Source organism: Trachurus japonicus, chromosome 22, assembly GCF_045865225.1.
Source record: "Trachurus japonicus isolate A0001 chromosome 22, Traja_1.0".
Taxonomy (NCBI): domain Eukaryota; kingdom Metazoa; phylum Chordata; class Actinopteri; order Carangiformes; family Carangidae; genus Trachurus; species Trachurus japonicus.
Window position 1 is genome coordinate 22,022,039 of NC_140928.1, and position 22,738 is coordinate 22,044,776.

The 22,738-nt window shown below is 41.9% G+C and overlaps 3 protein-coding genes and 1 non-coding gene across 8 annotated transcripts; 1 reads left to right on the forward strand and 3 right to left on the reverse strand.

Annotated features, from left to right (window-relative positions):
- Positions 1–1,041: 1,041 nt before the first annotated feature.
- Positions 1,042–7,292, reverse strand: LOC146964024 (protein tyrosine phosphatase type IVA 2-like). Of its 5 annotated transcripts, none has more exons than XM_085767037.1 (8): positions 7,191–7,292; positions 6,233–6,369; positions 5,994–6,119; positions 4,521–5,246; positions 4,321–4,413; positions 4,008–4,138; positions 2,821–2,895; positions 1,042–2,679 (listed from the first exon to the last, which is right to left on the reverse strand). In XM_085767037.1, exons 4-8 carry the CDS (start codon positions 4,614–4,616, stop codon positions 2,568–2,570), a joined length of 507 nt encoding a protein of 168 aa, XP_085623163.1. In that variant the 5' UTR covers positions 4,617–5,246; positions 5,994–6,119; positions 6,233–6,369; positions 7,191–7,292; the 3' UTR covers positions 1,042–2,567. The 5 variants fall into 5 exon arrangements, with proteins under 5 accessions (XP_085623163.1, XP_085623162.1, XP_085623164.1 ...); XM_085767036.1 differs by having other exon boundaries at positions 6,233–6,372; XM_085767038.1 differs by having other exon boundaries at positions 6,233–6,372; positions 6,948–7,292.
- A 1,178-nt stretch (positions 7,293–8,470) lies between these two features.
- On the forward strand, positions 8,471–15,521 carry gjb9a (gap junction protein beta 9a). Its single transcript, XM_085767498.1, has 4 exons — positions 8,471–8,611; positions 12,240–12,455; positions 13,929–14,230; positions 14,311–15,521. The coding sequence occupies exons 2-4, from the start codon at positions 12,285–12,287 to the stop codon at positions 14,651–14,653; spliced, it is 816 nt and encodes a 271-aa protein (XP_085623624.1). The 5' UTR covers positions 8,471–8,611; positions 12,240–12,284; the 3' UTR covers positions 14,654–15,521.
- A 713-nt stretch (positions 15,522–16,234) lies between these two features.
- trnas-gcu (transfer RNA serine (anticodon GCU)) lies at positions 16,235–16,316 on the reverse strand. The gene has a single exon. It is a non-coding gene; the product is annotated as a tRNA-Ser (tRNA).
- A 1,027-nt stretch (positions 16,317–17,343) lies between these two features.
- marcksl1a (MARCKS-like 1a) lies at positions 17,344–20,331 on the reverse strand. The gene is made up of 2 exons (XM_085766831.1): positions 20,015–20,331; positions 17,344–18,769 (listed from the first exon to the last, which is right to left on the reverse strand). The coding sequence occupies exons 1-2, from the start codon at positions 20,096–20,098 to the stop codon at positions 18,194–18,196; spliced, it is 660 nt and encodes a 219-aa protein (XP_085622957.1). The 5' UTR covers positions 20,099–20,331; the 3' UTR covers positions 17,344–18,193.
- Between the last annotated feature and the right edge of the window lie 2,407 nt (positions 20,332–22,738).

Sequence of the window (22,738 nt, forward strand, 5' to 3'; positions counted from 1 at the left end):
TCAGTGTTATTCAATTTATATTGGTGATGGTTTGCCTTACACAATAACTGATGAGAGCATTGTTTTCACAGTAACAATGCTGTTTTTTCAGTTTTCTGCATCACTCTCTACAACAATTGCATTGCACTCTACAATTATTTTATGCAACTAATGAAAACCAAAAATGAAAAAATGTATAAATATTATGCTTTCTTTAAACTATGGCATTATAATAATAAAATAAAATTGCACCACGATGTCTTGTGTAGTTTTGGTATTTGTCAGTATCTTTCCTTCATTCTTGCATGCAAGTATGAAAAGGTGTTGATGAAACTGTTTTCTAACTGAACCATTCATCAGCTATGAATATTGTTGATAATTTTTCTGACTCATCGGTTAACAGCTGTAGCTCCTTTGGCCTCTTACTGAGATGCATTTAAGAACTGGGTCTAAAACCTAGTTCATGGACATTCATTGTGTGTATTCACTGTGGCTCTTTTGTCCAAGGTTAGTTCCTATGCGTGCGTGTTGTCAGGTCAGTCAATAAAACCAATCAACCTTGAATCATCCATTGGGCTCCATGCGATGCTATGATTCCACTCTGACAGCCACATTCACACAGCAGCATCACCACAGCCACAGGCAATCTCTCACTGTCTCTCTCACACCACACATACACACTCGCACACACCCACAGTGTCTGAGGTCGGGGTCGGGCTCAGCCTGGCGTTGGGAAGCTGCCAGGTTACAGCTACAGCTACAGCCCTACATACAGTCCAATCCTGTGACCAGGGAATGTTGTAGGAGCAGATCTGCAGGACTTACACAAAGTACATTTATTTAATGTGCTTTAGGGAATCTGTAACAAGGTCCCAGCTTAAAGGGTTAATTAAACAGATACTGTATGTACTGGTTTGATTATGAAAATAGATAAATGGGTGTAGAAGATTATTAGATCAATGCCAAGTGCTTTAAAGACAAAGTGTTGAACTCCTTGTTTTCTAAAACTCTCACTCTAACCTGGATAATTTTTCAAAATAACACCAATAACAGACCCAACAGTTACATTACTAAACACTTTAATTTTCCAAGAGGACTAATAGATTTTTTTTTTGTTCCCAGCAGACGGACATTTCAGAAAGAAACACAGTGGAATCAATAAATAAATAACAAGTACAAATAGATCAAGAGGTACAAGGTAAAGAAAATAAAACCTATAGAAAAATAATAGTAACACAAACACCAACAGCATCTTACGAACACAGCAGCTGACCAGACAGATAGGTACACAGCCGGAGATTAACAATGGCCATTAAGTGTTCAGTGGCAGCCATGTTGGCTCCACAGTCCTGTTCTATGGGTGTTACTAATAGGAATACAGAAAGTATTTGGGAGATTGTCCTCTTTAAAATTACCAGTGTCACCAAAATGATCTTGTTTGCATTTAGTGTTTATGCTACTAGATGTTAGCTCCTCCTATGATCTTACAGTATGTCTCCACCATCTGTAACAGTAGATGCTCATGTGTTTGCATGGAGCTTACTGTCATCCATTGGACACATCACCATTCAGCAGCAGAAAGGCTGACATGTTATTATTCAAGGGGAAACATGGGCCACTGCAGCCACTACTAAGGACATATGAATGACAACGACTAAAAAGCTGACAATCTACCAAACACTTAAAGTATTCCTCTATGAATACATTCACCAGCTGATCTTTAACATATTGGCCCTGTTGCCTTGGTGACAATATAAATGACGGTGTCAAAAAATGTGCAGCTAATGTGAGTTCATTCCAGAGAAGCAGACTGTGCGCCTTACGACTTTGACTTGAGACATACAGTGAGTAGGTAGATTGTTTCATTGTGTTGTTTCATACAGCATATCACACATTTGCATCAAACCGAGGACACATTGTTGTTGTTTTTTCATTTTAAATATATCTGATAAACTAAAGAACATTTTTTAAAATCTTTTCTAACTTATCTGAGTTCTTTATCATGTGCACCACATTCTGGCTGCAGGACATTGATTTGGTCAGTGAGTCAAGATTGGAATAAATAAATCTGTGCAAGCCTCTGAGAGCACATATTACCAGCGATATAGATCAGCAGCACTGTGGCTGTGCCTTCATAGTGAATTAAGTGAGTGACCTGTGTTTTTAATCATTAATCAAACTTGAATTCACAGTGACAGTTAAATATTTGTTCTGTTTGACTGTTGGGGATTCCCTTTACTGTGCTAAGCATTTGTGGTGGTTTTGCTACATACTGAGATGAGGTTACAGACAAAGGAACAGAAATAAAAACCTTCAGCGCCTCCATTTTTTTAGGTTCATTTTGGATGAAAAATCTGAGGTTTGGCTCGACTAATCCTTAAAGACTTTTTGCAGAACTTTCCAGAGAGGGTTTTTTGTACTTTTAGAATTCCACAAAGCACTTTGAATAGATTTTATAGGTTCATGTTATCAAAAGGTTCATAAATAAATAAATAAATAAATACCCAAACACGTCAACTTTTCATTTAACATCAAAAGATTTAAGTCTCCTATGAAGTTGCAGTGAGCGTGTGTGGTGTTGCAGATTCCTACTGTACACAGCAGCTTTGACCGTTGGCATCTTTGGAGCGCAGACACAGTTTAGGTTTGTAGCTTTCAAGGTAAAGCAGCTGCTTGGAGTTGAATGCTCCACGGCGCTTCCTGACAGGTAAAGAGAGATAAAAGAGAGCTTTATGAACAGTGACAGGTGCGTGAGCAGGTATGGGGATGGTGCTGAATATGCTACATGAAAAAGACAGCAGTTGTTTGGACAATCGAGTAAAACGGCAGCCTGGTACTCACAGTCTTATGAAATGCACTGCATCTTCATATTCCATCCCACACTCAATGAGAGCCAGGGCCACCAACACAGGAGCTCTGAGCACAGATACACAAGATGGATATAAAACTTACAACCATCTGTCTGGGAACACAGCAACGACAGTGCAGCAGCTCTGTTGCCCTGCACAACCCACAGCCCTTAAACCGGTGCATCCACTCAGTCTGAGCCCTATCCTTTGGCTCTAGCTTTACTCTTTATCAGGTTAAATCCTGATTTCACTCTGGACCCGTGTTGCTATGGATCAAAGGGCCACAGCGCACAGAGCTTAACACTGTGCAACATTACCACAACTGGCGATGCAAGCCAAGTTTATACCAGAGCCAAAGTGATACATTGGCAGGCTGATTCTGGCTGAATTGAGCTAATAACTGATAAATTGCATTCAGCGTTTATAACAGCCAATAACTTAAGTAGCAGAAAGGCCAAAGCCTGGTGCTCCAGCTATTTCATTATCAGTGTTTTTGTTGTATTCCCTGCTTGTATCAGCCTGACAGCAGTCCTGCTGCTATAGGCTACAGCCTGTTGACAACCTCACAGTAGACACTTCTAGCAAGTAAATGAACAACAGCTCCATCATTCCCTCCCTCATCAGTGCAGCACTGGCAGCTGCTATCAAGCACTTTGCAGTTAATCTTTTACAAGATTAGTTAGCCACGAAGCTAACTAATATAGTGGCTTTTTCAGTGGAAGACAGCTGAGGCATTCACATTAAGCATTACATTCGTTCATTCTCATTTTCACCAAAGACATTAGAGCAGTGATTTATAAGTACAGAGCTGAAACACAGTGGCTTTTCAGAACTAATGCAAACCCCATTAGCTAATGTCTGACTGTCATAACAGCTGGCTAAAACTGGTAATATTAGAGGTATTATTAGACCAGGGCAAAAATAATGGAAATAGCAGTGAGTAAACGAGTAAGTTAATGTTGTGTCTTTTGAATAACGGCCAATATATTGTATAGATTGTTTTTAACGCTCTAGTATTTAACTTTACATTGGTGATTGATCACAAATGATTTGGGCTCTAGTTTAAACAACAGACTGTGTGCAACTGACCTGACATATCTAAAGCAAAAAGTGACTTGAGTCGGCCGTTCAGATGCACTAATCAGTATTTCATTAATACTGCATCTACTGCATACTAACCGTCCTAATCCAGCAACACAGTGCACAGCCACACAGCAGCCAGGTTCATCTCTAAACTTTGTCTGCAGCAGGGTCAGCCAGTCATCAACCACCTGGTCCGGGGGGGCCGAACCATCGTCAAATGGCCAATCCTGGAAGAAAAAGGGAGTAGTCATTGGAACTCAAAGGCATGGTGCAAAGGCATGGTGGAAAGAAAAACCCTAACCTGCTGTGCTTGCTGCTGCAAGTATTTATTTGAAATGCAAATTGCCTCAAACGGACGTTATTATACGGCAAGGTAAAATGTAAGGATAAAACTGCTCTTAATTCTCACCAGAACATGTATTCCTTCTTGCTCCACCGGTGTCTTGTCATATGTGGCAGCACACACTCTCACCAGGGTGTTAACTCCAAACGCCTTCAGATCCTATCAACACACAGAGATTTTTAGGTGTCATGTCATTTTCACTTCATGTATTATGTCAGAATATAAATTAAATTTAAAAAAAATAGTGATTCAAAAAAACACAGTACCTCTATAAACCTTCCCATTTGTGCATTGGTGGGGTTGTGCGTGATGAGAAATCTCAGACAGTCATAGGAGATCTCCACGGGAGCCGGTCGGTTCATTTTCAGACTCACAAAGGTTTGTTATTAAAGAATGAAAGATCAGAAAAGTACTGTGCTTTAAAAATTGGGACAGGTCTTCAAGGGACTCAAAATGAAACTGTCTTTGATTGTTTAAAAAAAAGAAAAGAAGCAAAACTTGGGGGGAAAAAACTGAATTATGATTTATGGGTAAAGAATGTAACTTTTCTACTCCTTTGGCAACAAAAAGTTGTTTGAATAAAAACCCCAAAAAAGCCAAGATAAATTTCTTGGGAGAGAAATGACAGGGCAAAAAACTCTTTACTTTCCTTGGCAATTAGGTAAAAAACTAAACTTGGCTTGGTTGAAAAAGGAAATGAGAACTTTGTAAATTGAGATCAAGACAATTGGAGAGAGGACACCAAAAGTCCAGAAGGGGGAAAAAAAACTGAAGACAGAAAAAGATTTATCCTTCCTTCCTTTCAGATCTGTTAGCCCATTTAGAGAAAATGTGTGCCACTCGGAGGAGAAGAAGAGAGGGAAAGCTGGAAAGGAGAAGAGCAGAGAGGAAACTCCCGGACTAAAACCACTGCCTCCCCTACTCCCCAGGACAGGTGACAGACTGAAGGTTGGCTTCTCTTCATATGGGTTGTACAGGCTGGCAGTGAGGACCTGTGAGACAGACACACAGACAGCCATTTACTTTTACAACTCAAATGAAAATATACTTCCATTCTGACCTCTCTCTGTTATTCTAATGTGTGTATGTCCTCTTTTTCTATTGGTCTTATTTAAAGGGATAGTAGCATTTTTTTAAAGTGGGGTTGTATGATCTACAAATAGCCCCTAAGTACTTTAATTGCAGTAAAAGACTCTCTGCACTCCTCCCGTTAGCAACGCCAGCCCATAGCCCTGCCCAGAGATTTACAACATACAGTGTTGTGAACAGACCCAAAGAAACAGCCTATTTTCACGGCCTAAAAGAGGTTTTACCTGAAAAAAAAATACACAGTTCCATTGTTTGCTATAATATAATTTTTTCCAGCCCTTCAAAGTGCAGGAAAAAGGTCTGTTCACAACACTGTATGTTGTAAATCTCTGGGCAGGGCTATGGGCTGGCGTTAACGGGAGGAGTGCAGAGAGTCTTCTACTGCAATTAAAGTACTTAGGGGCTATTTGTAGATCATACCCCACTTTTTAAAAAAAATGCTACTATCCCTTTAACTAACTAAACTAAGTGAAATGTTTTGTCAGATGGATGGTATCCTATAACTACCTGCATAACATAATTAACTAGCTATGACACTGAAATCATTATTTGCATTGCCACTGATTGACCGCACCTCCACTCCCTGCTGTTCATGGGCTGTAACAGAGCTCCATGATGCTCCTGCATAAAGACACCACTACAATACACACCTGCGTGCGTGAATGGCAGTGTTTGTGCCTAGCTGGCGTCTCCTGTTCACTTGTCCACAATAAGCAGCAGGTGCTGGGCTTGGCAAAACTCCCCTCCAAGCCTCGCAAACGCCATACATGTGCAGCCTGGGGGGTGGAGAGAGACACGCAAAAACAGTCATTTATTTCCGAAGAGTGATGCTTAACGTTATAGCTGCTTAATTCGCCTTTGTATCAACAGGTGATGCAGAAACACTCACTGTGATGAGAGCTGAGGAGATGGTTCATTGAGCGGACACAGGAAGATGTGACGGCTCCTCGATGTAGACACACCATTGATGATGATGCTGCTTTTTCTGGGTCCTGGCTGACAACGGCCCGCTAGCTGGCTGCTAACCTGCTGCGTAGAAGAAATCACGTTAAAGCGCAGCACTGCACGGCCACCTGCATTTTAAAAGCTCCCAGTCCCTGTATTACCTGTTCATATGAAGATTTCTTCACATGAACATCCCTAAACAAATTAAACTACTGGGTATAACGATTACGCTTATACATTTAGATAATAACTGATGGTATAAAGACTCTGAGGTGACTCACGTAAGTAATGAGACATCAACATCAAACATCAAACGAACCGGTGCTCAGTTAGCTAACGTAAATCCACCGACAGCCAGAGATGTGATTTAGCACCCGCTGGCAGCTACAAATTGTTGAAAGTACCTCAGTGTTTTTAGGAAGCTCAGCTGCTCGGTTTGTCGCGTGCACGGGCGTTGTTGCATTCAGGGTCAATCCGTCAACATTCCGTCTGACCGTTGACGTTAGCCAGGTTGATGTTCTAACGTTAATGTGACTGACCAGCTTTTAGCTTAACATTAATGTGTAAGTTACTTACCGTGCTGTGAAAACAAAAACAGCTTATGTCATGTCCACTTAAAGAGGAAAATACCCAGCACGGGGGTTTAAAAAACTAGCCACCTCCCAAGACGAATCAGCGGCATCGCCTTCTGTCCCGTAAAACCAGGTCAACAACCATGTTCCCAGAATAAATAGCGGGCTAACGTTAACACACGGGCTAAAGCATCCACCGACTCTTCAATAACAGCCGAATGACAGCGGGCTCAGCGGGCTCTGCAGCGACGGCAGCGGTACAAACATAATGGTCATGGCTACCACCAACCACGTCGATGTCAAACGCGAAGGATTATCGCGGATACTTACCAAACGTAGTGGTTTCACGTAAAATCCAGACGCTTCTAATGACAGAGAGGAGCCTGCAAAGGAGACATGTTGAACAGAAACGTCAAGTTAACCGCAATAAACATCACAACTTCCGGCGGCAAGCTTTTCAAAAATAAAACCGGAAATTACTCTTCAAATGTAATTTTTTTTACACTTAAAAACACAAAAAAAATCAAAGGTGTTGGTGGAAAAAAGGTCACTGGGTGTCATCACAAAAAAATGTTTGCATGTATGAAATGTGCTTTAGAAAAGCCTTTAAATCTGATTTACAGAACACAATAACTAATAAAATATGCACAAACATAGCTATCTTGTTTCAAAGTGATTCTGAAATATTTTTTTATTATTACAACAGTGTATTGGCACCTTTATACACTTTAAGTTTATTGTCTCTTGTGTGAATTTGATTTGTCTTGTAGCCTATACAATTTGACACGTTACAGATTAGGCTACAAGATTAATTTGTAAAAACATGTAGGCTAATTATTCAAACAGACTTTTGCAGTAAGATAATGATGGGCTTAGTCTAGCCCAGAGCGATAGATATAAGTGAACTTGAACAGTCTGAGTAGCTGACATTATTTTTAGTTGTTTATTGTGTAGCTGTATGTGCTGATTTTATATGGCTGGCCGGGTTTCCCTTGAAAAACATATATTTCTAGTCAATGGGACCTCCTGGTTAAATAAAGGTAAATAAATAACAACACTTTGCATCAATCCCCACAAACTTCCTGAATCCAAGCAAAACCAAAGAGGGTGTGGCATTTCTCCCTCTGTCTCTAACTCTTCATTGACATGCATTTCCTAGCCCCCTATGAGCAACTGAAAGCCTGAGGCTGATCCAACCCCACCCTAAACCGTTTTCACACCCTAAAGCTTAACCATCAAGCAGCCATTTAGCCTAAACATCTGGAGTCCAGCAATCCGCTGCCCACAAAGCTGTCAGACTTCTCTCTGCTTTTGCACCCATAGTAAAATAATCCTACACACACACACACAGTCTTACTGGTCTACAAGGATGGATGTCCTGTTTCCTTGCTCACTGAAGCATATGTGTCAGTGTCCTTACCTATTTATGAGGTGGGGTAGGGTTTCATGGCTTGTAGGGAATGGAGGCTTCACAAACTAACAAGACAGGGCATGTAAAGTTTGTTTGCCTAAGTCTATGTGTGCGTGTGTGTGAGAGTGTGTGTGATGACGTAGCAGCTGCTGAATCTGGTTTGGCAGGATTTGTGAGGAAAGGGCGAGAGAGCGGAGACAGACACAGAGTGAGAGGAAGAAGCGGAATACTTTAAACTACGCTCCCCTTCACAACATTTAACTTCACTGTTGTCCATTAATCTTTTCCGTCTGGTGTCGATACATTTGGAAGAGGATTTTGAGCAAGATTTCAACACCGGGTAGGTTTTTCTTCTACTTTGATTATCCTACATTTTACTGTATCACATGGTAGCCTACATGGTTAAAGTCAGGGCTGAGGGGTAAACAAGAGGTTGTAAGTAACCAGTGATGTGTTTATATGGTACACAAACTGAGTTTAACTGAGAAGCAAAATGGATACAACTTTTTAGTTATGGCAGCAAAGAGGGAAACCTCTGACTCAATTCCAACCTAAAACAAAAACACAAAACAAAAGAAGACAATGGGAGTAACTTCTCCTTTTCCTGTGACTAAGACAGAAACACTTCAAGAGTGGGAGTTATTGAGTAACTGCTATCATGAAACACTTAGGCTACATGAAACAAAATATAGTTTTTATATAAACTATAGATTCAACACACAAAGGCGTGGTGGAGCGTAGCACTCATACTAAAATTTTCCACATTGCCTCTGATGGTACATCAGATACATGGACTATCTAATTGCTTCCTTCCTTTAACTGATTGTAGTTCAGATCTGTGGCGACGGACTAAAACAAGAACACCCAAGTTTAACTTGTATCATTTGAAACACTTTCTCGTTTATGTAGCCTATAAAAAAAACACATTAAGAATGTAGAAAATAGCAAGGTCTAATTACATTCAACCGAGACCTCTGTGTGTGCGGTCATACCAGCCATTACAAGCCTGTACAAGTCTCACTGGTGCTGAAAAGCTATTTTACCCATGAGATATAACCGAAAAACTAGTCTGCGTTGGAATTTCAAGTGTTAACACTGAAAAAATCCTCAGAGCTGAGCCCCTCATGTTTTTTTTAAATCTAAATATTTTACTCTCTTCTAAACAGTGAGTAATTCTCCACTGTGCCAGAAACCATACATGCCTGAGGACTGTGTCATAGAGCCCATATGGATGAAGGTTTTTTTGTTTTTTCAGTGGGAAACCACATAAGTTTCAACTTCTGTTATATAATGTTTTTTTCAAAAAAAGCAGAAATTCCTTCTGTTTTACATTAGAGGCCCCACCCTTGCATTACTTCCACTGCTTGGCTACTAATTGCTGTGTGAATTCTTTTTGTCAATTTAAAAGAAAAAAACCTTGTTACAGCTTTACTGCTTGACATTCTTTGCATATAAACATATTGTAGCTTTCACACTGGATTTAAAGAGCAGTGTATTGTGGTTTAAATTGTGTATTAGATGCACATTTTAAATTATTGTTATCGTGGTTCACAGCGGTTAAGCTGAAAATCAATCTCCTGTAGGCCTACACTAGAAAAGATCAACATACAGTGTAGGCCTAATCCATGTGTTTCTACAGCAACCAAGGGATTTCAATAGAAAACCGTTCAAATCTGTGTTCATTGGATTTGTTTTTGCAAGGAAAGATCCATTTGTTTAACACACACACACACACACACAACCCAGTATCTAGGCAACACAAACTCTGAAACCGCACACATGCCACAAGGTTCATGATTTAAGTTATATTTATACCAGACTGATGATATTGGATAGTTTCATTCATGTACCTCATTACCCATGCACACATACGCCTGCTGGTGTTTCCACTGTGTTTATTCGCAGCCAGTAGTCAAACAGAGCAACAAAAACAGCAGCAACTCGACACACAGCAGATGTGTGTGCAGAAACAACAGGGGCCATGATGGAGCATATAGGCAAATAAAGACTGATCGATTATAAAAACCCAAGGCTCAGCTTTTAAGAGTCAGTGTTTGTAGCCGGTGACTGACCCCATCTCCATTACAATAAACCACCATGATATAAACAAACATCAGACCCGCATGTATGAATGATGATCATATCTTCATTTTCAGACAAAGAAGTGCTTGCTCTGGTTTGAAGGAGGAAGCCAGCTCAATGACTGCAAAAGGAATAGGTCTATACTCACTGCTCACTTTATTAGGGACACCAATGTGCCTGCTTATGAATGCAATTTTCCAACCAACCAATCATATGGCAGCAGTGCAATGCATAAAATCATACAGTTTGAGTATTTCTAGAGCTGCTGACCTCCTGGCATTTTCCACACACAGTCTCTAGATTCCATTCCAAATTTTACTTCTTCTTCTTAAAAAACACCTCCAATGAGAGACAGTCCTGCAGACAGACATCCTTGATGTGAGAGGTCAGGAGAGAGTGGTCAAACTAGTTGGAGCTGACAGAAAGGCCACAGCAACACAGATAACCACATTTACAACTGTGGTGAACAAAATAAGTGATGTTTTTTTGCTGAGAAACATCGATAGGTCAGAATTTGGTGTCAATAGGCGATGATGGTGGGGTAATGATGTAGGATGAATGTTTAGTACATTCAGGCTCCTTAATAACAATCAAAGCTGGAATAGTCTTTGTGAGTAATTGTTATTGACCATGTATACCCTAACGGCCACAGTCTCTTATCCTCTAATGTATATTTCCAGCAGGGTAATACATCATGTCACAAAGCAATGAGTCTGGTGCCTTTTAATTCCTCTCAGAGCTGAATCAAGTACATCTTTGGGAAGTGTAGAACAGGAAATTGACAGTAAACGTCTGCAGCTGGCAAATCTTCAAAAAATAAAAATAAAATCATTCTGTCATGTCAACATCAAGTTCAACTGAATGTTTAAATATCTTGAGGAACCTGTTACATGAAGAACCAAGGCTGTTTTGTTGATCCATCCATCCATGAGCTATCTGTGCAGGGTTATGAGGATGCTGCAGCCAATCCCAGCCCAGCACACACTCTATCACAAGGATGGCACAACAACATTACATGCTAACATTCATATTTTAGTGTTGCTGACTAACCTAATGTAGGCCTACATGTTTTTGGACTGTGGGAGGAGGGAGACCATGCAAAGTCCACTCTGAAAGGCTGTAGGCTTTAGAGTTAGAATCCACCCTTCTTGCTGTGAGGTGAAAGTGCTAATCACAGTTTATAAGCCCCAGCTTTAAAGAAATAGTTCCACTTTTTGAGAAATAGCCTACCTTCACTTTTTGTTCGTTGCCTAGATGAATGATACCTATGAAGCTACATGCAGCAGTCTGTTAGCTTAGCATACAATAGAATAAAACCTTATTGGCTGGACAAAGGAGGGATGTTTTGGTAAAATTGAAGTTTAAAATGACTGCTTCTTATTTTATTTGTTTGTTTTTTTCTACTAGACAACAAAGAAAGGCTAAATATATACTCCATGTCATATGATTCCTTTGTGTAATTTAAGTGTTTCCTTCCCTTTCCTTCACAGGTTAATTTAAATTCAAAACACCGGCTACCAATTTCTAGTTGTATGAAGCCTAGAAGAAGATCATATTGTCTTGAAATTTATATGCCAGTAAAAGACGGAGATTTATTTATTAATTAAACCATACAGATTTCTTTTTTTTTTTACTAAGTTCGAATAAACATACAAGCTCATGCAGGTTGTGTGTCAGATACACCAGAATAGGGTGTAGCTGTGTGTCATAATTACAGGCCTGTTTTACTTTGGGCAAGTTGTAGCTAATCCTCAGCCATAGCTCATCTCTTGTAATGTGGCAAAACCACAGAAATGCAATATCGATGTAGCACCTATGATTGGGCATCGATCTGATCTTGTGATGAGGATGTGTAAACAAGTTTTCTTTCTTCCTCTGTTTCACAGGGTGCGCTCGTTTCTTTGACCCAGGCCAGTGCAGCAACAGCAGGGATGAACTGGTCGGGGCTGGAGAGTCTGTTGAGTGGAGTCAATAAATACTCCACCGCATTCGGGAGGATTTGGCTGTCTATGGTTTTTGTGTTCCGCGTACTGGTGTTTGTGGTTGCAGCGCAGAGGGTTTGGGGTGACGAGAGCAAAGACTTTGTGTGCAACACCCGGCAGGTAAGATGGAGCTGCACTTTATTTCCAGGTTTCCTGTTTTCGCTTTGTTTGTCTGTTTCTGTGTATATGTGTTTGTGTTGTCAAAGCAAAAGGAAGTGATGCATACAGACACCTACAATGGCAGGAACTAAAACAGAGGTGCCACTGAGTAGGTGGTTCCTGTGGACAGTGTCATAACCGTGAAAGATGCAGTCCTGAAACTTTAGGTTGAGATCAAAATAAAGGCTGAGCAGAGAAAAACACCTTCAGATGAATATCAGATTATTTGTCATGATATTTAACCTGTAAAAACAACATAATCCGGGCTTCAAACTTCAAATTGGTTACAGAAATCTTGTGTGGACTGAAGGACATGGGTCTAATGAAAGACGCAATTGAGTTGACTCTTTCTTATTTGATCTTACTCACTTGTTACCTTCAGATTCAGACCATTTGAACAAATAGATTTAACATCAGAATAAGAAAAGTCTGGCTGAATTGATTTGTTGTATATAAAAATTATTGGGAACACAAACTGGGAAAACATTTTGCTTTTTTGTCATTGATCCTCCATAGTGACTTAAAGGGATAGTTCACCCAAAATTCAAATTTCACTCATTATCTACTCACCCTCATGTCGACTAAGGGCTGGAAGAATTTTCAGAGTCCTCCGTGCCTTCTCGGAGTTACGGGGGGGGGGGTCCGCGCAGCAGTATTTGTCCATATAATGGTTGTGAATGGTGCTCACTTTTCTTCGTCCAAAAAGACACACCAAAAAACATCCAAATACCTCCATACTGCTCGTCTGTAATGTCCCTCTTGTATTGAAGCCCCGACATGAGAAATTGTTCCGCCGGTCAGTGCAAAGGAAGAGCAGTGAACTGAGACACTGGGAGCTTCCGCTACAAACAAGCTTAAAATATAGACTTATTTAATTTTTTTCGGAACAATTTCTCATGTCTGGGCTTCAATACAAGAGGGACATTACAGACGAGCTGTGTGGAGGTATTTGGATGTTTTTTGGTGTGTCTTTTTGGACGGAGAAAAGTGAGCACCATTCACAACCATTATATGGACAAATACTGCTGCGCGGACCCCCCCGTAACTCTGAGAAGGAACGGAGGACTCTGAAAATTCTCCCAGCTCTTAGTCGACATGTGGGTGAGTAGATAATGAGTGAAATTTGAATTTTGGGTGAACTATCCCTTTAAAGTATTGCAAGTACATTATTACTTTTTTCCACTATAGGTATTAAAAAAGGATCATTACACTTCTGACCTGATATCTGATTCTGAATGCATGGTGCTATGGTTTTGTATGTATCATCTCATGGCAGGTCCATTACCTTGTTTGAAATGAAAATATGACCTCTTATTTTGGATTTTGTTCAGTTTTTTCTCTGACTGCAATAACCTACCGCTATGAAATAACTTATTTCATATCATCAGAGTCATTATGAGAAAAAAAAAGTAACATGTGTTTCTTTGCTTCCAGCCTGGCTGCACCAATGTCTGCTATGACCACATCTTCCCCATCTCCCACATCCGTCTGTGGGCGCTGCAGCTGATCTTCGTCACCTGCCCGTCGCTGATGGTGATAGCGCATGTTAAATATCGCGAGGGAAAGGACCAGAAATATGTGGAGCTGCATCAGGGCTCTCACCTGTACGCCAATCCAGGGAAGAAGAGAGGGGGACTGTGGTGGACATATCTGCTTAGTTTGATCTTCAAGGCTGGATTCGACACATCATTTCTTTACATCCTCTACAGGATATATCATGGCTACGACCTGCCCAGGTGATGCTTGTATCCTATTTCTTTTTAAATGAAAACATGAGCTTTTGTACCAGCTATAACGTTTCGCTCTTTTCTTTTAGGTTGTCCAAGTGTACGCTGGATCCCTGCCCGAACACCGTTGACTGCTTCATCAGCCGTCCGACAGAGAAAAAGATCTTCATGTTGTTCATGGTCATATCCAGCGCACTGTGCATCTTCATGTGTATCTGTGAGATGGTTTATCTCGTAGGTAAACGCATCAGCAAAGTATTACGGGTGCGACACGAGAACCAGAGACTGATATTTGCTGAGCAACATGAGCTCACCAACATGGCCCCACCGAGGTCCCAGTATCAGAGGACCGATCCAACGCTGGCAGAGAGCCAGATGAGTTTACACAGGAGGGACAAAGTCAGAGAAGGTAGTATAATTACAACATTGTAGTACACAGTGGTCACTGACCTATGAAGTGGTTTCTGATGGATGACCACACAACACGAACACTGGTTACCTAATACAACTATTAAGGTTCTGATCCTGTAGTGATCCTGGGATCCAGCTGAACAAGAAAAGTTCATGATTCTCCATCAGAGGGATCGTCTGCACTGGCTGGTTGTATGTTGTAGTACAGAGTTAAAGAAGAGGACTACTAGTAGACTATGTTAAACATAGATATTGCATTTCTACTTTGTACCATAGATCTGTTCATCTTATGGTGCACTCTACAAGGAGAGACATTCAGGGGGCTTTTTACTGCAAAGATGGAGTCAGACATCTGTTTATCTGGACTCTGTCAATTGATTCCTCATGAAAATCAATATGTCACATATTGTAAATTACAGCACTTGGTGTCATCAATACTGTAAATAGCTTTATTAACAGTCTGACTGAGAACATGTCATCCGAAAAAACAAGGTTTAATTCTCAGCAAATGACTGTGACTTCTTTGCACAATACATTGAGTGAATTACTGATTCTCATATCTTCTTGCTGACCCCCAGCTGATTCTTCTATGTTTCCTCTTATGGTTGTTCAATTATCAGAATTTCAATTTTATATCATAGCAACAATATTGCTTTTTTTTCATTGCATTTTTTGTTATTTATGAGTTGATGGATGTGAGGTTGTAGTCTTGCTGTACGGGCAGACAGATAATATTAATAATATGGTCCTTCATTTTTGGTTTTATGCCCACGCTCACAGAGTCAACTGGAATATAATGATGTGGTCAAACAATTTCTTTTAAGAGCTTATTTTTTATTAACTGATATATGAAGATATTTTATTGCCTGTAAAATAAAAATGCTGCTCAAACTCTAGACTGTCTTTTGTTATTTCCCCCCCCACCAACATGCAGGATTTGTACTTGCATAATGATGTTTCTCAATATGGTAGGTTTGAAAAATCTATGAAACAGTCTAAGTCAATGAACATGTAGCCTAAATTGTATTTAATATTGTAAATATAAAAAAATAGGATGAATTGAGTTTAGTTTAGTTTCATTGTGTGACCACTAGACGGCAGTAATAAACCATCATATCCGTCTAAGCTATAAGGATGTTTTTGGCAACTTTGCCTAAATCTGTAAGTGGACAAGGTTAAAATAAGAAGCTCAACACATAGCCTGTGTGTGAAGAACACATAAGCGTAATTGTGAATAAATCCACATTCCTCAAATAAGAAATCAAGGTAAGAAAACATGTCTCTCTCCACACAGCTGCTTATGAAAGCCAATGGGATCTCAACAATTCATTCTTAACGCCATCCTATGTCTAGCTCTGTACCTTATTTTGCAGGTAGGCCTGCTAATAGCCTAATGACGTACAGACATGTCTGTAACAGAAGAGGCTGTTGTAAAAAAAAAATAAAAGAAAAAAATAAATAAATTCACGTGTTTGCGGAAATTGTAGTGTATCATCTGTGCAAGATGAAACCACACTGATAACAACTAGTCTAATATTGAATATAAGTTTGATTTTGGCTAATTAATTGCGGACATGTACTTACTTGCAAACGGAAAAGATCCGACGAGGATGGGATTCGAACCCACGCGTGCAGAGCACAATGGATTAGCAGTCCATCGCCTTAACCACTCGGCCACCTCGTCACAGCTGCGCCAGATGTTCATGACATCATCTCATCTATCTTCAGCAATGTCTGTTGGTTAATATTGGTTCGTTAAGTCTGATTACTGACTAAACGTAACATGTGCACGTACAGCACATGTTTAGAATAAACAACAAACTGCCGAGTCACGTTCTGTTCATAGCTCTGTCCACCAGAGGGAGCCAGAGACCAGCACATGAAATGAAGTATGTTAAGTATTTGACGAGGAATTTCTCATTTGACTCGGTCTAATTCTGCCATCTGATGACTACATGTTAAATAAACGTTACCTTAATTAATCTACAATAAGCCAGCCTATTACAAAGATGGTGTGGCTCTATCCCTAGCTGCCTCTGCTTGACGCACATCAAATCCCCTTACCCTGCTAGAGACATGCCTCCAGCTCTATATCCACAAAATCCATTATTTCGGATTTAAAGGTTTATTTGTCATGCACACAAGTGTCACGCTCAGTGAATTTGAATATGGTGTGCTGCTAATGTTTCGCCAAGAGACTGGTGCAAAAAAAAATTGTATCAGAGGAAATATAGAAAGCCTGATCAATCAAAATGTAAATGAATCTATGAATACCAAATTCATAATAGATTTTCCATCAGAATATAAAAGCACGTCTGAAGTTAATTTATATTTCAGTTGTAGCCAATTATATATGCACAATGACAAACAAGTGTGCTCATACAACGGCTAGTTGTTTCATTAAATTAGCATAATTACACCTTATTTGTCCTTGTCTGGGGTGACAAGTAATACATATTTTAAAATCTTGTGCCATTTTCATAATTTAGGCAATGCAAGTGAGAAGGAGACTTGTTTCTGTCAAATAGCCTAAATTATGATTTTTCAGTTATGTGCTTAATCTAATAATGCCTCATTTTAACCAATAACTATTTTAGTGTATGAAGTCTGATGTACCTGACCAAACTTAATAACTAAAGTCTAAAAGAAGACTAATTTCAGTCTTATACCAGTATGTCGTATGGTGTGAAACACAAGGCAGAACACAGACAGAGGGGATCAAACATTTATTTACCCTTATTAAAAGTTACAATAAAACCATTAACATCTTCAAACGATAGCAAAATAAAGAGAACCAAAAATATTGGCCAAAACATATTTACAGAGACAGTTTGCAGATATAAAGCTCACATTTTGTACACAATCCCAACCCCTGCGTCATAAACTCTGAAATGTGAACACTGCAATACTCAAGAAGCTTGAATGTGGTTTTAGCCAGAAAAAGAATGAAAATGCACGAACAAAGACATAGCTCTTTTTCCACCTCCCCTCCTCGATTTTCACTTTTCTATACATGACAAAATACTTGAAATTTGGGGGTAAAACATAGGAATGTAGAATTCTAAAAATTAATAAGATCATTTGAAAGGTTTGTGTGTCCGTATAACAGTCATTTCGAGTGAAGGAGATGGTCTACCCCGCTCTGCAACGGTGACAATTTTTAGATCCCAAAAAGATGAGAAAGAAAAATAAAATGTTATAGGGCTGCCACGCTGTTAAAAAGGATGCTTCTCCATGAATTGGGAAAATAAGTCAGTATTCCTGATTCGCTCCATGTCCAATCCATTACCTTCGCCACACGCCAGTCCCTGTGTGTACCATGAGGGGGCGACACATGCCGACACTTTCATCATCATCATGAGAGGGCCCGGTGAGATTCCGTCTGTCGAAGAACTAATAAAAGGCAGTGAACTGGTGGTTGAATCAGCAAACGTGATATATCCTTTGTCTTCTTTTGTAGTTTTGTTTTTATAACTTTAAGAACGTGGCACGAGTCTCTCATATATATATTTATATACTTTAATCTTGGAAAATCAGTTCAGGTGCCGTGGCGGGGTGCAGTCACTCTGCCTTGGCCTCGCCCTCGGAGGCTGCAGGTGTCGTGTCCTCGGCGGGGGCGGGGGCGGGGGCGGCGGCCTCCTCGGCTGGGGCAGCCTCTGTGGCCGGGGCAGCCTCCTCTGCTGCCTTGGTCTCTCCCTCGGGTGCAGCGGCAGCAGCAGCGGCAGCGGGAGCGGCTTCTGCGGCGGCGGCGGCTTCGCCCTCTTTGGCCTCGGCGGCCGGCGTCTCCTCTTTGGTTTCCTTGGCGGCGTGGCCGTTCTCCTCCGGCTTGTCCTCGGTCGTGGGGGAGGTGGCCTCCTCCTTGCCCTCCTCGCTGCCCTTCTTGCTCTTCTTCAGCGAGATGCCCTTGAACTTGAAGGAGTTCTTCAGGGAGAACTTCTTCTTCTTCTTGCCGTCCTTGGTGGCCTCTCCGTCTGCTTTAGCGGCCTCGCCCTCGGCGGCCGGAGCGGGCTCGATGGCATCTCCGGCGCTGGTCTCTCCCTCCTTGGCCGGTTCGGCCGTTCCGTTTCCGTCGGCGGCAGCCACTTCCCCGTCGGGCTTGGCTGACACGTCGCCGTTGGTCTTCACATGGCCGTTCTCCTGCACAGAACAAGAGGCACATTAGTTATTAATTCAAATATTCAAACTGGGCCAAAGCAAACTGACTGGCTCTGGAAAAGGGAATTACTCTAAATATACAGAAGGATCAACAGCAGATGAAATTTGTTTCAGCATAGCAAACAAATCATGTGGCAGATTAGCATTAGTCCATTTAAATAGTTAATCCATGTTATACTTGGTGGGGGGGGGGGGGGGCTGCTGGCCCTGACAGTGGTTCAGAGGAGGACTCAACAGCTGTTTGCATGGCTCAGAGTGAACACACGGGGGCAGTAGTGCTGCATCTAAACATCACCGCAGCCAGAGAGCTGGGGAACAAAGGAATCCCCGTGAAACCTGGTTTCTGCTCTCATCCAGGAGCTGCAGCTCTCCGCTGCCACAGCTCACAGCTCGCTGCGTGGGGCCAGAGCCCAGAGCCCAGCCAGATCATCAGTCATGGAGCAGACAAAGCCGGTCGACCTACAGCTCACTGACTGCACCGCACTCCTCACGATCAGAGGCTGAGTCGGTCATCGAGTTCATCAACATGTGTGAATGGGGCTCAATTTACTGTCCGCAATTAACACCCAAAGCGACATTTATTACCACAACCCTCTGTTTACCCCCCATCTAAACGCGGCTGGTGTAGCAGAGTCGGGTAGAAGGGGTTTGGACTCGGACTGGCGCCTGTCGCTGCTTTGTTTGCAGCTCCGCTAACTGCGCCTCCAGCAGACAGAGCATTTGCATCCTTTGCGCCCTGTTCGCCTGGCATCTTTTGTTCGACGAGAGCGCGACTATCTGCCCGACTACAGCCAACTCATGAGAGAAAACACGGTCCAAACACACATTTCGACCCAATTCTGCCACCCTGCCTGTAAAATGTGCGGTGGGGGGGCTCCTAGGGGAGCAGCAGACAGAATTAACAAAAGGCTGGTCTGGGGGCGCGCTGAGCGGGGACGAGCGTGCAGGCTGGCTGCTCGACGGCTGCTCTGCTCTGCTGGAGGTCTCTCTGCTCCATCCACACCAGCCCTTCTCCTTTCTTTCACTTTTTATCTCTCCTACAGCCATGTGGGTATAGCTACCAGAGCGGTGGATCTGCCCTCAGCTCTGACCATGGAAGAGCAACAGCTAAGCCCCCCCACCCCATCACTGCCCTGAGCCCCGCCGTGGCACCATGCTGCCAGTGGGCGTTGTGAGCCATGTGGCTCCCCGCTGATGCTCGGCGTCAGGCCGTGTGCTGTTACTCACCTGGCCGTTGGCTTTGGCAGCAGCAGGGTCAGCGGCGGCTTTCCCCTCAGCAGCTACTCCACCCTTGGACAACTGGGCTCCCATTGTTTTTTTTTTCCTTTAGGTGTTGTGAACAAAAAATAAAATCGAAAAAGAAAAATCTCGAGGAGTTTTAGAGATTTAAAAATCCAGATCTGGGATGGGTGAGATCTTGCCAAAGAAGGTGAAAAATCCGACTGGATCTCCTTCTCCGAGCTGGGTTTTGGAAACGAGAAGATCCCCCTTCAGTGAGTGTGGACCCCACGGCGGCTGAGCTCAAATTAAAGGATGTCAGGGATACGACTGTGAGTATTTCAACCGCGCCTCAAAATCGACCAGAGTCTCCTCCCACGGGCGTGACAGCCGAGCTTTGTCCAATCTGAGGCCGGGGGATGGGCCTTCTTCACCCCCTGTCACTGCAACAGTCTGCTGTTCAACTCCATCATCACAAAGACTTTTCCTACTGTTTCACATGTCTGGAAGATCTCGGACATTGTTGACTTTTTATACTTTCATGGACTTTCTGGCTTATTTACTCAGCACCTGTTGCAAGTAGGCTAACTGATGTGAGGGGAATATTGCTAATAACAGAGAAGGACATTATATATCAATTTGCTTTTGAGTTGTATAAAATCATGGCCAAATAGTTGGACAGATATCGCTCGAAATTCTATGGTGGACACAAAATGAACATTACAAATGAAGTATTTTGAGAATTTGACAGTTTTTCATCATATTTTTGTCATATTCAGGATTAAATCTGTCATCTGGTCAACTTGAAGAGTTGTAAAGGTGAAGAAATGAAGACCAAACTATATTCTGCTACACATATTTATTTTTATTTGTTGTAGGCCATTGTTTTTCTTTAGACTTTTCTGAAATGTCAACTTCTTGTGAGATTGTGCAGTCTGACATCAGCCAGTTGTATAAGAAAAAGGAAAATTAAACAGCCCAAGATGGGAGCCTCATTTTTTGTTTGAAATTTTTCAAGATCTGCACATGATCATAGGGGAATATGTTTTTTTAATAGCTGTAAAGTCTTTTTTCTTTTTCTTTTTTACAAACAGGCTGGAGGCCAGTGCTGATCGCTCAGAGCTCATCCTCACCACTGTTACACCCAAGTTTAACAACGCCTGTCAGAGTTTCAGGGACTTCCTTCGCAGCTAAAACAAATCCTCCGATGATCTTCATGGTCCGATTCTTCTGTGGAGAAAAACTGGATCTGAATGAGAGGCCAGGAATTTTAATGGCCCCCGCTGGATTTTGAGTGACGGGCCCAGCTTTCCAAGAGTAAACTCGTTACATAACGCGGCGCAGCCAGCTTCGTACTCAGTGGAGACCTTGCGATGGCACTGGGGCTGCTTTGTCACTGACACAGACAGGGAGACAGTGAATCAGCCTGTCAGCCAGTAATGAGGTCTCTTGGCCAGACGAGCGAATCCCACGATTACAGCAATGACACTGCAATTTTTTTTATTTTTTTTTGGGAGGGGGGGGTCCTCAAGCCGATGGTTTCCTCTTGTGATCCAGCGAGGTCAAAGGTCAGATCTTTTAAGCTGAGTTATGAGAGCTTTCATAGCTGAGCCAGTCGTGGGACGGGGGTCATACGTGCACTTTTATATGCCAGCTGCCTCATTTTCAAGCCGTAACTCTTAATTCTGGCAACCTTAACCAAATTAGCCTTTCTTTCCCATTAGAAGGCCCCTGTTTATCCCGCAGATGAACCCATGTCAACAAAATGCAGCTCTGTCTTCTTGTCATCTTTACAGGACTTCTCCTCATTATGTGGAATTTATGAGTTCCTTTTATTGAAGTAGTCTTCTGAGGCGTCCCTTTATGTCTCTCTCCCTCTCTTTTCCTCTCTGTCATTGTTGCTACCGGTCGGATCGCGCACAGAACATCCCCCTCCACACATGTACACACACACACTCACACAAACATGTCACAGCCGTGGTATGCGAGGCATGCATACGCCACCCAGAGAATGATCTCCATCCATTCAGTGGGCAGAGCTTCCCAGAGCAGAAAACACCCTCAGGGGTTCAAACTCTGAACCCCCACCCCTGCTCACCAACCACCACCACCGCCACCGCAGACACCACCCCATACATTCCCCCAGACTAAGTCAAGAAGAACAACACATTGGAAAGATATTTTGAACCCCCTCCTCACAATATAGTGCACATGCAGCTCAATCTTTGCTCTCTGATGTGGGATGGCTGAGTCGGGTCCTTGTTCTGATGAGGTCTATACATTAAGGTTGTCAGATTTCAAAGGGATGTTCCTGGTTTGATCAGCACAAGAAAGAGATGTCTCACAGCAGGAGATCCAAACCACTGCAGAGAAACTTCTGACAAGGCTGACCTCAGGTTTAACACTCATACCTTAATTGTTTTAGGAGTATTTCTGCAGAGATTGTTTAAAAAATGAATCTGAAAATCGATAAAATGCCCATTTTGCATCTTTTTCTTTCTTTTAGTTTACTATTTGACAGCAAACTTCTGTGAAAACTTGCCATCCATCTAATCATTTTCAGATCTAGAAAATGTGACGATGTGTTTTTCAAAAACACATTTATTCTGATTCATGAGAAAGTGAAGCTCGAATGGCTGGTTATTTGAGCGTAAAGACTGGAAGCAGCTTGGATCTGTCTAGAGGGCAACAGCAAGAATCCAGAAAGTAACTGCACCTGGCTGTGAAATAATT